This window comes from Botryllus schlosseri, chromosome 1, assembly GCF_051294905.1.
Source record: "Botryllus schlosseri isolate E-star chromosome 1, Bs_hap1, whole genome shotgun sequence".
NCBI classification, from domain to species: domain Eukaryota; kingdom Metazoa; phylum Chordata; class Ascidiacea; order Stolidobranchia; family Styelidae; genus Botryllus; species Botryllus schlosseri.
In genome coordinates this window covers 18,389,569-18,405,677 of record NC_137236.1, presented here as the reverse complement: position 1 = coordinate 18,405,677, position 16,109 = coordinate 18,389,569, and the positions used below count along the sequence as shown (strand labels likewise).

The 16,109-nt window shown below is 40.7% G+C and overlaps 1 protein-coding gene across 1 annotated transcript; it reads left to right on the top strand.

The window, feature by feature from the left end:
* Window positions 1-13,946, top strand: LOC145437838 (uncharacterized). Its single transcript, XM_080315154.1, has 3 exons — window positions 1-2,490; window positions 8,433-9,063; window positions 9,206-13,946. Exons 1-3 carry the CDS (start codon window positions 1,216-1,218, stop codon window positions 9,775-9,777), a joined length of 2,478 nt encoding a protein of 825 aa, XP_080171280.1. The 5' UTR covers window positions 1-1,215; the 3' UTR covers window positions 9,778-13,946.
* The last annotated feature ends 2,163 nt before the right edge of the window (window positions 13,947-16,109 follow it).

Genomic DNA, 16,109 nt, shown 5'->3' with positions numbered 1-16,109 from the left:
TTGTTAATTGTTACCTCATACTTGAACTGGGAAATCGAAGATTTTGTGTGCGTCGTGCGGCCGGTGCTGGTAGAATGCGGCTTTTAGTTCCCCGACAGCTATACTATTGATAACATTAGGATCAGTCTGACAGCATCTTTCGATAAAGATGGGGGTTGAGCTCGCGCCAAATCGATTCGGTTGCAGGTCGCAGTCGGTACCGCATGATGTTTCGACGTTATGGTGCAAGTAACGAAGTTTTATCATGTCTCCCCTCGTGAAATTTCGCAAATTTGATTTCATCTAATATTCAGTGGTACCATTCCAAGTGTTTTTACACTAGATTTGGTGTATTTTGACTTAACCTAGTGTTCTAGTCAATCTAGTGTATATTTTCTCAAAATTCGGCAAATCAAGTGTTTTTGTTGAAGAAATATTTGTAAATGAAAATGCTATTTTGTGAGCTTTGAATAATTTGCAGGCCTACTTGGAGAGTTAGTAATTGAAGAACCAACGCAATAGAACAATGCCTTGCTTGCAGCACATTTTTATCAGTAGCAGACTGTTTAATATCCTGACTGGCGGTTTGTGAACATGATCCAGCCTAGGCAAGAGTGAAGCCAGACTGGAATCGGTGGTTATTTTCGTCAATAAGTTGCGCGTGGTGGAAGGGTTTCTTTCGTAGAATAATTAGATAATTAAATTAAAAGTTGCACGTGACGTTTGCCACCAATTCCACTCAGGGAGTGAAGTTTGTATGAAAAAGACTAAGATGTAGGCTACCGGACTAGCTGACAAGCTTACCGTAGTTTTCATCCTAGGCCGAGTTTGAAGTTCCAGAAGTCGAAACTGAATTATTCACCCGAACTGTACAGGTTAGGTTATCTTGTTCCAATTGACTGGACGTAATATTCAGTGCAGAGGTTTCACACAAGAAGTCAAGATGGTGTGTGAGATGTGAGATAAAGAATATTTCTCGAGAAAATGACATCCCTGAAGGAAAAGCCATGTTGAAATTGGCATTGTCACTACCAAAAGCATATTCTCTAAAAATCCTGCATATACCGTATTTCACAATAGTAATTCCTTTTAAATGTACTCAGGTTTTCTTTAGAAAACATTGTTTAATTGGTTGCTCTTCATAATTAGGTTAGAGACCGTGATTTTTTCCAAGATCTGTACTCACTAGCCTGCTAACTCTGTACTTTATCACCACCAAAGCATCCTGCAAGCCCAATGGAAAATAAAGTGAAGAAACTACTGACATGGAGACAGATACTGAGCCTTCCTCGCTCACCGAAAGAACATTCATGCAAAACATGCGGAAAAGTATTTTCTCTAAAAGCATCCTTGAAGAGGCACATGAAAACGCATGCCGCCAGCAAAACGTCTCGCGATGAGACCCAAGGAAAAATTCCAGAAAATATTGCCGCGGAAGCTGATGTCCCAAGTCTTCCTGTGAAGGCTGAAGAATATCCATGCAAAACTTGCGAAAAAGTGTTCTCCCAGAAATCAGTCTTGACGCGGCATACAAAAATTCATACCGGTTTCAGACAGAAAGGACATGAATGTGAAATTTGTGGGAGAGAATTCCCTACTATGACTCTCGTGACGATGCATATGAGTGGTCATACCGGTATCAAAGAGTACACTTGTCATATATGTGGCAAAATGATGGCGCATAAATCCAGTCTGAAGCCGCACATGGATATTCACGCGGGCTTGAAAAATTTCATATGCAACGTTTGCGGGAAAGGTTTCGTTCAAAGGAGTAGCCTGACGTGTCACATGAATGTTCACAACGAGAAGCTCGAGTGCGAAATATGCGGAAAGGAGTTCGTCTCCAAACGTTACCTCCAGTCTCATTTGGCTCACGTTCACTTTGGCGTTAAGAATCATAAATGTGGAGTCTGTCACAAGGTTTTTTCACGCAACACGTCGTTGAAGGCTCACGAGAAATTGCACGCTAGGACCAAGTGTGATGGTGATGGTGTCGTATCTGAAGATGGGTTCTCTCAAAAAGATTACTTCGAGACTTGTTCGGATACCGAAGCTGGCGGTAAAAAGTTCAAATGCAGACTATGTGGGAAAGGATTCACTCTGAAAAGTAACTTGATACATCATATGGAACTTCACGCCTCGGACAAGAAGCACAAATGCCACGTTTGCGAGAAGGAATTCTTCGCCAAGCGTTACCTCAAGAGGCATTTAGTCGTTCATAGCGGCGTGAAAAACCATAGATGTGGAGTTTGCGGGCAAACCTTCTCTCGCAAATCTTCGATGAAGCGGCACGAAAGACTGCACACTGGGAGCAAGAATCACGAATGCGATATATGCGGTACAAAGTTTATTCAAAGGAGTTCTCTCAAGTCTCATCCATGCTACAAGGATCCAATTTGGCTCAAGTCATTTTATCAAAGACTGGAAACCACAACACCATTAGAAAAAGACAGCCCTCACCTAACTCAAGATGCACAAGTTGAGAACTCGGGACTCGGGGGTAATGTCGGATGAGACTGCATCATCATCATTGCTTTGATACGTTCTTATCACCGTTCCCAAGTGCAGGGGTAATTTCATAGCTGTTAGACGGGAATCTGGTTAAGAATTGTCAAGGATGGTACGCCTCGACTCGCCAAATGTTTCATATCTTCTATATCAGAACTGCAAAGTCTGAGAGTAGATCTTGTCAATGTGTATTTCTTTTGCCTGGTTTCCAGTCGGAACTGTAGCCTCCACGGTGGAATCTGAGTAGCTTAGGCCCATTAAGACTGTTCAATAATAACTTTTCTTTCAAATTTTATTGGCTACATTGATAAAATCGTTAGGCTGCCTACGAAAATGCTGCACACCAATTTTGGCTCAGTTCCAACCTGTAGAGGCATTGCTATATAAGAAAAAGTTAGGATTTATCTATTAAAATTAGATATAAATAATTTGCAGATTTTACCGGCTAGCCCATGAAAGTTTGGTTGTCTGAAAAACGCGTAACCAGAGGGGGGGTCGAAACATCGTATTTTTGAAATGACTATTCTGGCGCTAATATTCAGTTGCAATTCAAGAAGTCGTATTATCAGTGTTGCGCGGCAAATTTTAGAGAAGTGTGTTGCCAATTAGCGAGATTCGTCTGTGCACAATGTAACACATCTGGTATCGTCTTCTCTTCTGCTCAATTAATTCGATCGATACCATCAAAACATTGTAGAGCGTCTCACTATAAACACCAGTCCGACCCGGCTGATGCATGAGTCAGACTCTGTGAAACGCTCTACAATGTTTACAATGCATCAATCGCATTAGTTGAGGAAAATCGGTCACTCCGTAGCTTGTTTAGGAAGAAGAGATGTGTGTTGCTTGAATAGCACATACTTATTCGCAGTTTGGATACATTGTGTACTCCATAGGGAATTAATAAAGACTTTTCTATATTTACAAAAAGGTTATCATGTCTTCTTGGCCTGAAATCGGTGCCATTATATAACAGATTCCATATTAACTCGGACATTTTAACCTGCGTAAATCGTTGCCGAGTCTGTGTAATACGCGTTGATATAGCCCGTATTTCTAATTGTTCACGAGATATCAGGGACTCGCTAATTGACAGCACTTCCAGACTCGTTGCCAAGCTTATCATATGCGTAAGTTAGTCATCAAGCCCAAATTGGTGTGCAGCATTTTTTAGGCAGCAAACAAACAATTTTATCAAATAGCCAGAAAAATTTTTAAAAAAGATTTTTTTAGAACAGCCCCAATGCCCATTTTTAACATCTTTGGAAAGCCTAGTTTATGGAAAACATAGGCTAACCAATAACCGTGGTCGAAATCAAAATCTGACAAAACTTTATTTTTCCGGAATGCTAACAATGGACATAAGCTACGGAGAAATTTCTCCTAAGCGGGAATATCACATCATCACGACGAGTCTGCTAGTAAAAGTGTTCATCTTTTTTTGAGTCGAGATTTGAAGAGTTTCTGGGAGGCAAAGAGCTTCAATATATATACAATTTAATAGTATAACGATATTGCAATGAACCTGAATATTTTCGGCTGACACTCATCAGGGGCAATCGTCAGCAACTAGCAGAGAATTGGAACGAACAATGTATATCAGCAATCGTATCACAAAATGTGACGTCACCAGCAGAAATTTCGAATAAGAGAGCGTTCAGGTTCAATGTACTATTTTAAGATGGTACAATAACAAAAGAAGTTGGTGTAGAATCTAAAAATAGTATTGATTGAATGCTCTATTCGAAATTTCATGCCTGTGACGTCATATTCTGTGATACAAGTGTTGATATACAATGTTCTTTCCAATTCTCTAGTAATTGCTAACGATTACCCCTGACTAGTGGCAAATATTCGGGTTCATTTCAATACAAATGTACTACCGGTATTCAATTGAGTCAAGATTGTGAAGAAAAAACATATCTAATTTATCCATTTATTTCGAATTCGTTGTAATCGAAAGTGACGTTTCATTTTTAGTCAACAGATAGCCGATTGCGAAAACATGTTAAAATTTACTGCAGCGTTGCCACAACCGAACGTGACTACCATATTTTTTTCATTCATTCATTTTCGGGGCGGCAAGACTGATTGGGCCGTGGTACGTCACCAGAATGTAATGCGGTCCGCTTTTGAAGGGGCATCTCTGACAGAGATTGAAAGCCACGGCGATATCCTTGTTATTTAGTCAACTAGTGCTTGTAATGGAAAGATATCCCGTTTTAGTCCGAGACTGCTTAATTACTTACAGGGAATTGTGGCTGATATATCGGCCAAAGGGGTCCTCAAGACAAAAAAGGTTGGGAACCACAGCCTTAGCGCGTGGTTTCTGGCAATAAAACCGTGATTGTGCCTTGGCGAACGTGATGAGACTGATGACGCTCTTTTAGTCATCAACTTACGGTACCAAAAAGCCGTAGATATTAGGAATGCGCAAAGCTATCGACTTTTCGTTTTTGTCACTACTCAGGTACTAGAGTGCTTTATCGTCCTTAGTTTTTATAGGAGTTTAGAGTATTCATATCGCGGGATTTATTTTGTTGATTTCATGCATTATCTGTGACCATCTGACATGCCATTTTCAATGTGACACGTGTTTTGTAACTGACCGCGTCGAACGCATCACAGGTGCTATTTGTTTGTGTAATTTTCTTGTCTTTGCATTGAAACCACTGTTGCGGCTGTTGTAGTGTTACCATATTTGAAAATGTACAATATTGCACAATCTATCGCATATTCTTCTCAGTCGCATCTAAACTTGAAAAATCAGTGAAAAATTTTTATTGAGTAATTCGTTCCAAAAAAGAGTTCCAACTATGACAATAACTGAAGTAAGAGTGAAGCTAGTGTATAAAGGTAGTGCGTGTGTGTAGTGTATTAGAAGTAGCAGTATGAACAGCATGAGAGATGAGGAGAGTTCAAATATGTACTTTGAGCGACCGCAAAGAATATAATGACGGTTTCACATCAAATTGAACATTAGGCCTATTTGGTGTTTTTTCAATCATACCTATGACTCGTTCCATTGTAATTCAGCAAATTTTTTACATTTGTAATGCTAATGCATATGCATACCCTTAGAATTGTCCAGCATTTACAAGTGTTGTTCTTTTTTGAATTCTGAGTGAATAAAATAGATTTTAAAAATTATCAGATTCAGACAGATTCAAAATTCTCTTGGCACTAGGTGGCGCAACATGCAAAAATCTCTAAAATCGACATTTTTCGCTTTAATGATAGTAGAAAACCGATGAAAATGTCTGATTATCCAATTCTGGGGCCAAGGAATTGAAAAAAAAAATAAACTTTTTCGCTCTAAACTCGATGAAAAAAGCTTATGGATGAAAAAAATGGGGGCACAGACTTAAGATTGATGTGGAATTCTGTTCACACAAGAAAAATTAGTGCAAAATGTACTCTGAAGCCAGTACTGTTGATATAAAATTGGATTTTCAAATTGTAGGCCTACATTATTCCACCATGGATTAGCCAGTTTTGCAAATATTTGAAAATTGGTGCCTCTTTGGCGCCACCTATAAAATGTTTTGAGTGCAGTTACCATCGCAAATATTTTGTTTCTTCGATTTTTATAGACTAGGTAATGTAGGTAACATAGCTAATCAGAACAGAATACTATGTTGCAACAAAACAAAGAAACGGAACTTGAGCCATGTACCATTGGCTCACTCACAAATAGCATCCATCATTGTCATTCCCTGTCCTACTACAGGAAAAAATTGCTCAAGCCTCTGAGTAAGCTTCCAGTAAAGGAAAGAAAATTGCTTCTGTGGCGATCAGGCATAGGTAGCGCAGCTGGAAAAGTTGGCGTAAACTCATGCCTGCATCATGAAGTGTACTACCTTAAAAAATTTACGACAGTTTCGTCTAAACGATGTTGCGATTTACTTGGAGTACATCGAAGAAAAACGTCGAAACACCCCAAAGGAACACACATAATTAGTTTGGATCTCCGCAATTAAATTGAGAAAGAAATACGAAACAATTATACCAGGTTTGAAAGTATGCTACACATGTCTCAAGAAGATGAAATCTGTAAGCGAATCGAGTGATGACGAGGAATGGAGTAATGAAGAGAAAAGGACAACCGATAAATAGACTTCATTGCACTTTGCGGTAATGGATTGGGTCAATCACAACTTCACAGATGGTATTTCCTGTAACGTCTGTACCTTTCACAGACATGATTGTTGCAATACGACTAATCGGGGTTTCAACGCTTCCACAGTGTTGAAACCAGGGTTGTAACCAAGTCACAAGGCAATCTCACTTTTATAGTTTTGACGCAAGTCAAGTCGAGTCATTTTTAATTCACCACCGAGTCAAGTCCGAGTCCAAGTCATCGTGTTCACTGGTCGGTTTTGAGTTCAATCCGGTCAAACCCACTTTTATCAACCCTGCCCGAGTGATATAGAATGGCTCGCATTCACAATATCGTAATTTTCCTCCGTCCTAACAGCTTATGGCCGTATTCTCCAAGTATCAGGACTAACAGACCAAATACCAATGATGTGGTGACTTTACTGTTCTTCGAAGTTACAATGAAATGTCTATCTGGGCCGTCCTAGTCTTGAGTCATATGACTTGGTCGTGACTCGAGTCATTAGAACCCTGATTGAAACTATAATTCTACTTCATTCACTCATAGTGGCAGATGGCATAAAATTTCAGTAGTTAAAAAGACAGTCTCTCACTAATCGCTTTGAATCATTAGGATTAATACTCCATGCAGAATAGATTACTGGAATCTTTGTGCCCAGCCCTAGTGGAAAGTAGCAAAGAAACTATTGCTCCGAAATAATATTACTTGCTTGTTGTCACTCACAGAGGCGGTCAGTTACTATGGACTGTGATTTTCCATGAATAGTGCACAAAATCGAGGGGTGCATATTTCACAGGCACATTTCTTGAAAAAATCTCCCTCGAAATAAAACCTTGAATCACACCTTCTTGTTTTCTGTCAATCGCCCGTCACCTTCAGCCATCCTGCCCAGTAATTCATATTATCAGTGTTGGACGCTGCCAAATAACGAGAGGCCTGTTGCCAATTAGCTGCACAACAGCATACGATCGCCTGCTGAGTTGGTTTGCCATTTGTACGCGTGCGAAATTTGGTCATTGCGTGCAATCCTCACTGGCCTGAACTATCGAGTCCCGGGCCTCGCAGGCTTTACCTCTATCTACAATCGTTTAGAGACAATGCCGTAGAGCAGGGGTGTCAAACATACTGCTCGTGCAGGGTATTTATTATACATGGGTCCAGGCTTTTTCCCTGAATCTACATGCCATTTTCATATTTTTGAAATTAGCACCGCTTCATAGCGCCATTGGTAGGGCTACTTTACATCCTCCTGCAGGAGGATTTGTCCTCTTTTTTTAAGAAATCCAAAATGTCCTCCTTTATAGATTTGAGAGCCAGACGGTCGTTCACTAGGGTTGTTGAAAAAAAAACTTATTTTTTCAAATCTTGCTTGCTTGCCTTGAAATAGGATGTACACCAAATTTGAATTCATTCCAACCGGTAATCGTGAATCCCACTTTTTATAACTCTGTTTGGTGATATGGAAAGGTTTGCAGTTATAATACACAAATTTTTCTCACTTTTAGCAGTTTCTGGTTGCATTTTCAAGTACCAGTGCCGATAGACGATATCCCAATGGTGTGGTTACTTTACTATTCTGCAAAATTACAATGAATTGTCGGTCTTGGTCGTCTGAGTCTCGAGTCATATGACTTGGCCGTATTTGGAGAAAATGACTCGAGTCAAGTCGAGTCATCAGAAAATCGTGACTCGAGTCATTGCAACCCTGCCTCTGATTATTGCTTATTTGCTTTGTCGTGATATTTCCTTATAAATTTTTTGCAGTTTTTGATAGGGAACTTAATTTGATTAGTAGTTCATCATAATCGGTACCCTGATTTGTTAGGATATCTGTACTGGGTCGTTTTTTCGGATCTTCACGTCAAAATATCTTGCTGCAACGCCAATGGAATCGGATATTCAGATAATATTGACGGAGAAACAAACACTGCCTAATCCTTGTGAGGCAAAAGAAGATGAGACCCAAGGAAAAATTTCAGAAGATATCGCCGCCGTGTCTGACGTTCCACATCTTCTTGTAATGGCCAAAAAATATCTATGTGAAACTTGTGGAACAGTGTGCTCTTGTAAAGCCGGACTAAAGAGGCATATGAAAAATCATTCCAGTACAGTGAAAAAAGTTAAGGAGTGTGAGATCTGTGGGAGAGTTTTCCATCGTAGCAATAATCTGACGACTCATATGAGCATTCATACTGGTATCAAGAAGCATGTATGCGATACATGCGGAAGAAAATTTGCTCAAAACCTGAATCGACATATGAAAAGACATGCCGCCATAAAAATATCTTGCGATGGGTCGGAAAGAAAAATTTCAGAAGATATCACCGTGGCGTCTGACATTCCAAGTCTTCCCGTGACTGCCGAAAAATATCCATGCGAAGCTTGTGGGAAAGCTTGCGCTCGGAAAGCAGGGCTAAAGAGACATAAGGAAATTCATTCCAGTATAGTAAAAAAAGGTAAGGAGTGTGATGTCTGTGGGAAAGTTTTCCCTCATAGGAGTAATCTGATGAGCCATATGAGCATTCACACTGGTATCAAAGAGCATGTATGCAATAAATGTGGAAGAAAATTTGCTCAAAAATATAACCTGAATCGGCATATGGATGCTCATTGCTCATGCTCATGCTGGCAGAAAAAATTTCAAGTGCGGAGTCTGCGGGAAAGAATTTGTTCAACAGAGTAACCTGACGAATCATATGGGTAATCACGCCGGCGATAAGCATAAATGCCACGTTTGCGAGAAGGAATTTGCTACTAAGAGTTACCTCAAGAGTCATTTAATGGTTCATAGCGACAAGAGAGATCATAAATGTGTCATTTGCGGAAAAGCCTTCACTCACAAAACTTCGATGCAGAGACATGAAAGATCGCACGCCGGGCACAAAAATTATCAATGCAATACTTGCGGGACAAGGTTCACGCAAAAGAGCTCTCTCAAGTATCACAACAAGCTTCATGCTGCTAAGATCGCTCTAGGCAGAAATCATTTTAAGAAAGACGTACCACAACGCCACGCGAAGAAGATTACACGGCAAAGTCAAGCTGCTGAAGCTGCAAGGCGGATATTTGGAATTCTTATACATACAAGTCCTTTACAGGCACAGTTGCCATCGACAGAGATCAAAAGCTGGGTTGTAACTAGGGCTGGGCAAAATCGAGTACCTGAGTGATTCGATTCTGAATCACGTAAAATGCTTCGAGTCGAGTCGAGTAATCGAGTATCACTCATTATGACGTCATAACAGAATGTACTATGTCAAAGTTCAAATACGTACTTTTGATGCGACCATAAAAATATAATGCATTTTATCCATCACATTTTTTCGACCATACCGATTTCATTGCACTTTGTGACAATGTTGTGGGATGATCATGACTTCGGAAATATGCTATTTCCTGTAACTTTCGTAGCTGTGTACTACATGTTTCGTATGCTACAATACGGCCAATCAAGGTTTCAAGGCCTCAACGGTGAAAATTAGTATCGAAACTATAATTCTCGTTGATAAATTAACTTTCGGTGGCAAGGAGCGGAAAATTTCAGTACTCGAAATAATCGTCTTTTACTACTCGACTCGAATCATTAAAATTAACACTCGATTCAGATTCGAGTACTCGAATCATTGTGCCCAGCCCTAGTTGTAACCAAGTCACAAGGTTCCCGATCGCAAGTCAATTTGACTTTTTTTGTTTTGACTCGAGTCACGTCGAGACATTTTCAATTCACACCAAGGCAAGTCTAAGTCGGGAAGCAACGTACGGAGTCCTACTGTTTAGACTCGAGTCCACGTCATAGCGTTTACTGTTAGCTAGGGTTACCATATTTTGAGATCCTCAGAAGAGGAAACTTAAATTCTGAAACCTCGAGCACTGGAGAGGAAAACTGGTGATTTTGCAAATTTATTTTCCGATAACACTGTGTTGACTAAAAAAAGTTCGCCACTTTGACTCAACTCCCGATTTACCAGATTTTTTACAGAACTCCGACGTTAGCTGCGTCGGAGTCGCATCATTCATGGCATTTCAATCCTTGTCATATAAGGATTGAGGACACATTCCCAAAAAAGAAGACAGTTAGGTGTCCTCCGGGAACACTTTCAATTTATTGAAAAGGAGGAAAAACTTCTTAAAAGGGAACGTATGATAACCCTAGTAATAGCTATCTAGTTCAGGTCATGCTCAACTCACTTCTATGAAACTCTTTGATGATATCGATGTCTTCGGATTCATAATATACTCAATTACTCATTTTTCTCACTCTGCACGTGTTTATTTAAACAAAGGCCTAGTTTTTAATTATCAGTCCTGAATGTGTCGAGTCATTACAGAAATTGACTCGAGTCGATTCATTTTCTAGTTTTCAGAAAATGACTCGAGTCAACGAAAAATTGCTACTCAAGTCGAGTCCATGGGACTGTTGTCATTTCATTACAACCCTGCTTTCACCTAGTACTAATATCAAATGTTAACACAGACTTTTGGTAAGCTGCAGAGTTGTAATGACTCGAGTCATGAGTCGACTCGAGTTGCGATTTTTATGGTGACTCGAGTCATTTTTTCAAATGAGTTGAATTACTCGACAGAGTCAATTTTTGTATTGGCTCGACTTGTACTCGAGTCATTGTGCATGACTCAAACCGAGTCATATGACTCGAGACTAGGACGGCCAAGACAGACATTTTCTTGTAACTTCAAAGAACAGTAAAGTCACCACATTGTTGGTATTTCGTCTATCAGTCCTGATACTTGGAAAGTAGGGAGGATGAGGAAAATAAATATATCATGAATGCGAGCCATTCTCTATTACTCGAGCAGAGTTGAAAAGGTGGGTTGAACTGGAAACATAATGACTTGGACTTGGACTCCAGTCAAAACACAGATTCGGACTCGACCAACTACTAGCGGACTTGGACTCGGACTTGACTTGGTGGCGAATTGAAAATGACTCGAGTCGAAACTATAAAAGTGACATTGACTCGTGACTTAGTTACAGCCCTGGTAAGCTGATTACTAAAAAGGGCAGGTCAACAGTTTCACTCAGTCTATCGACAGACATTGGCCTTCAAAGTAGGGAGTAAAGAGTAACAGAGTATTCGTGTAACTGGATTTGATCATCCCACCCGCCATTTTTAGAGTGACACATATTTTGTGACTGACTTGGTCGGACGGACACATTGAAATGTGCTAGCATTTGATGTGTTTGCTTGTATTTGCATTGAAATCATTGGCTGCTATTTACTGTTAACCTTATTTCAGAATGCACAATATGGCACGATCACTGCTAAACAAATTGGTGGTTTTGTGTAACACTTGATAGCAGTAAATTTTTTCAATGTATGTCACAGCAGGAATATTCTTTATCTACATACTGCAGTACTCTCGCACAGCGTTGTAACCAAGTCACAAGTCCATCTCGCTTTTATAGTTTTGACTCGAGTCATTTTCAATTTACCACCGAGTCAATCCAACTCAGTGAGTAGAGCAGGGGCGGGCAACTTCTCCAGTCGGCGGGCCGGATATAGGAAAATTAGGTGCTTGGCGGGCCGGATTGCTGAATCGATACAATATTTGCTCATTCATTCACATATACATTATACATGGAATAAATAGTATTTAATGATAGTATTTTAAGGAAGCAATTTTGTTTCAAAGCAATTTCTCGCCGATAATGTCGAAGATAATGTGGATTTGAGAACAGTATTGTCATGTATGGTTCTCAAACTTTTTTGAACACGCACCCCTTATTAATAGGGAAAGATTCCGTGCCAACCTTATCGTGATATCAGAAATATTAAAGAGGTGAATCAGAATAGTAGCCCTCCCAACTTATGGTTTGCTGGCATTACAGGTTATGGCTATTGATGAGAGAATTGTCACATGAAATTTCGGCAATAGTGAGTTCTTCTGATACTCTTTAAATCCTTATTCCAATCGAAGTTACATTATGGCATCCTGTGTTGGGGGGCTGCCAATAAAACTGCACTCAAGCCACTGCAAAAACTACAGCATAAAGTACTCCGAATCATAGCTAGAGCTCCAAAGGGGCCTGGTTGCCCATCCAACAGTCGCTGCTGAAGAGATTCAGCGTCCTAAACATAGAAGATATGCGGAAACTAGAAATCGCCAAGTTTATGTATCAGTTCCACTGCGGTCGTTGCCCCGAATATTTCAATGATTTCTTTACCTCGGAATCAAAAGTGCACAAGTACAACACACGCGCGTCCACGTCGTCCAAATATCATATGATCGACCTAAAAGATCATCGCTCCATCAAATATGCCGGACCTGATGTGTGGAACAGTATCCCGCAGGCCATCCGACAGTCGACTAGCATGTCCACATTCAAGTCGAAATACAAGCAATTACTATTAAATACATACAGTGCATCCTCAAGATTACCGGACCACGACTGACCTATCGATCTTGCTTCCCGTGACACGCCGCCCTATTTCTTGTCGCTTTCTTTTTCTATACTATATTCTTTACTTTCATTCAGTGTGCATGCCTCCTCTTTACTACGCCTAGGCCAAGGCGGGTGTCTGATTCCATTGACAAATCCAAGTCGTTTCGACATCTTCCTGTCTATTCATTGTATCGCTTTTTTGTGGTGTATTGAACTGATAAAATTGCTAATAAACCAATGATGATGATGATGATGATGAGATAGAGTAAACACGATGAGCTCGAGGTAAATCGCGCCGAGCGCGAAAATTTTATGAATTAACTGTGACTTCGCGCTCCTTTCAGATGCTTCCACGCCCCCCAGCTTGAGAACCACTGTCATACATGCACCGTCATGTCCGATGCTCTCTGATCAATCAATACAAGTTGTAATCCCTAATTAGGATTTTAAGTTGTTCGATCAGACCGGTACCCCAAATTTACCATAATATCAATTCCTTAGGGTTGTTGAGTAGGTGGCGAGATAGTGCAGTGGTATGATCCACAACTACAAAACCCAATGTGTTATGAGTTCGAGTCCGACTCTAGAATTGCTACCTAAGTGTTGGAGGTTTATCCAGGCTCCTCCTCGCCATCTCATCGGCATAACTATTGAGCGGTGTCTCATAATAGCCTGCATGAAGGTGTGCCGTGCTACTAGTTGGCCGTTACGGAATCAAAAATAGGCATTATCGGCCTGGTGTAAATGACCATTGCAGTCGACAAACAACATTGGGGTCAAGTACATACTAAATGCTGACAATGCGATTCTGCTCCCTTCGACGAACTGATCTGTAAGCTCCACTCTCGCACGCTGTGCAGTGCACACACACGAATATATTAAAACATAAAGTCACTAAAATCTGACGTAAGCAAGTAGTGGGAAAGCTCGGCAGACTGATCGGCTTCGGGCCACATTATCATGTAAGACGGGAAGCTGCCCACGGGCCGGACAAAATGCCGTCGCGGGCCGTATGTTGCCCGGCCCTGGAGTAGAGGGTCAAGTCCGAGCCATAGTGTTGTGACTCGAGTCAATAGCTCGCATTCATAATATCGCAATTTTCCTCGGTCCTAACCAGGGCTTTGGAGCAGCCGTAAATTTAAACTGCTCCGGCTCCGGAGCTTTCTTCTATCATACATTAGCTCCGGCTCCAGCTCCGGAGCCGCATTATTACCACTGCTCCAGCTCCGGCTCTGAAATTATCGAATGGACCTGTCTATATCAGGGGTGGATAACCCGCGGGCCAAATGCTGCCCGCGAGAGGGTTTTGCGTGACCCGCGAGGTAGTATTATATTATCGAAAATGAATTGCTCAGATTGTGAACTTGCAATGCCAACCAAAAATTACAAGTCTGGCTGCGACACTTGGGATGTTGATGACTAAAATATCAGTTCCGACGCATTGTCAGATCCAGCGTCCAGTCACATTTTCAGTAAATCGTCGTACATTAAAATAAACTAGTAGTGAAAAATAAAATCGTAGTGAAATTTTTCTTCACGCTTCGCGTGTTTAATTGTCACACGATTTCTTGCTTGGTAGCCTACCCTCTACTGAGAATGAAAAAAAAACGCCTATAATTTGCCCGATTGATTCTAACTGTATTCGCAATTACGGGAGAAAGTCTTTTCGCGCTTGCGCTTGCATAAAGATCGTCGACTGTGAAATGTAGGCACAAAATGATTGTCGCATATTATCGGAGACCTTCGATATCGATGTGGCCAGACGCCGAATAGTCGTGTCCTTGCAAACTGAGCCTATAGGCTATAGCGGGTGGTATACAGTAGACCCGCAATATACTCAAGTAATAATATTATTGACCTAGTTTATTTATAAACTTTCAAATTTTTACCCTCTTGGCGCGGCTAGTGGACCGCGCACTCGTTCGTCAATTGCACGTGCCCCTTTAGCCGAAAAGGTTGTCCACTCCTGGTCTATATAGATTACTAATCTACCCATAGGTTAGTTATCTAGTAATCTAGAGTCTGTCAGCCGTCAGTAACATCCGATGTAGCAACGAAGACATAGGTGCCGGCGTGTGGCGTCATAATGAATACTTGTCAATTGTCATAGTTGCACTAGAACGCACTTTACTCTAGTCTATGCCATGCCATTACTGTGCACCGCATTAAAATTCGAGTCTGCTGTTCAGTGTTCAATTATGATAAATCAGCAGATATGGTTGTTGCATATATAATAGCATCTTATGAAATTCGTCGGAGCCGGAGCTACTCCTCAAATAACGGGCTCCGGCTCCGGCTCCAAAGCCCTGGTCCTAACAGTTCCTGGTTCTATTTCGCAAGTATCAGAACTGACAGACGAAATACCAATAATGTGGTGACTTACTGTTCTCCGAAGTTACAATGAAATGTCTGTCTTGGCCGTCCTACTCTCCAGTCATTGACTAGATTCGAGTCATTTCATGCATTTAAAAAGATTGACTCAAGTTGAGTCACCAAAATATCGTGACTCGAGTCGAGTCATTACAACTCTGCTCTCGTGATTCTTGTTATTGCTGCATTGAGTTGTTTAAATCTATTTCTTTACAAAACACCTCAAATAAAGCTGTAAATGTTTCAATACAAGGTTTGTGACTGGAGCGATGTCTGGATCATAAGAATTTTTCTTACATCAGGTATATCTGATGCATGTTCGCAGGATTAATAGGCCAGAATCTTTGATGTTATCAGCAGAGATGATCGGTAAGGAAAATCTGGTGCTTTTTCCGAGGCACTCAAAGAACTAGTTACCCACTTGTGCGACTTACTAAAGGCATTATGTTTTATACTACTTCCACTCATAGCAGTGGTACTTGAAGTATAGGTCGCGATGGTACAGCAGCGATATTTTCATATGTTAGTAATATTTGTTGAATATTTTGCAACCAAAAAAATGTGAATAGTTTGTACATAACCCAGGTCACTGTGTTGGGTTGTACTATAGCCAAGAAACTAGACCAGGGGCTCTCAAAGGGTGGGCCATGGAGCTATTTGGACAATTGTAGAATTAGTGAAAGTTTGGTAGTCATATTTGTTACGTTCATATATTCAAAAAGATATTCA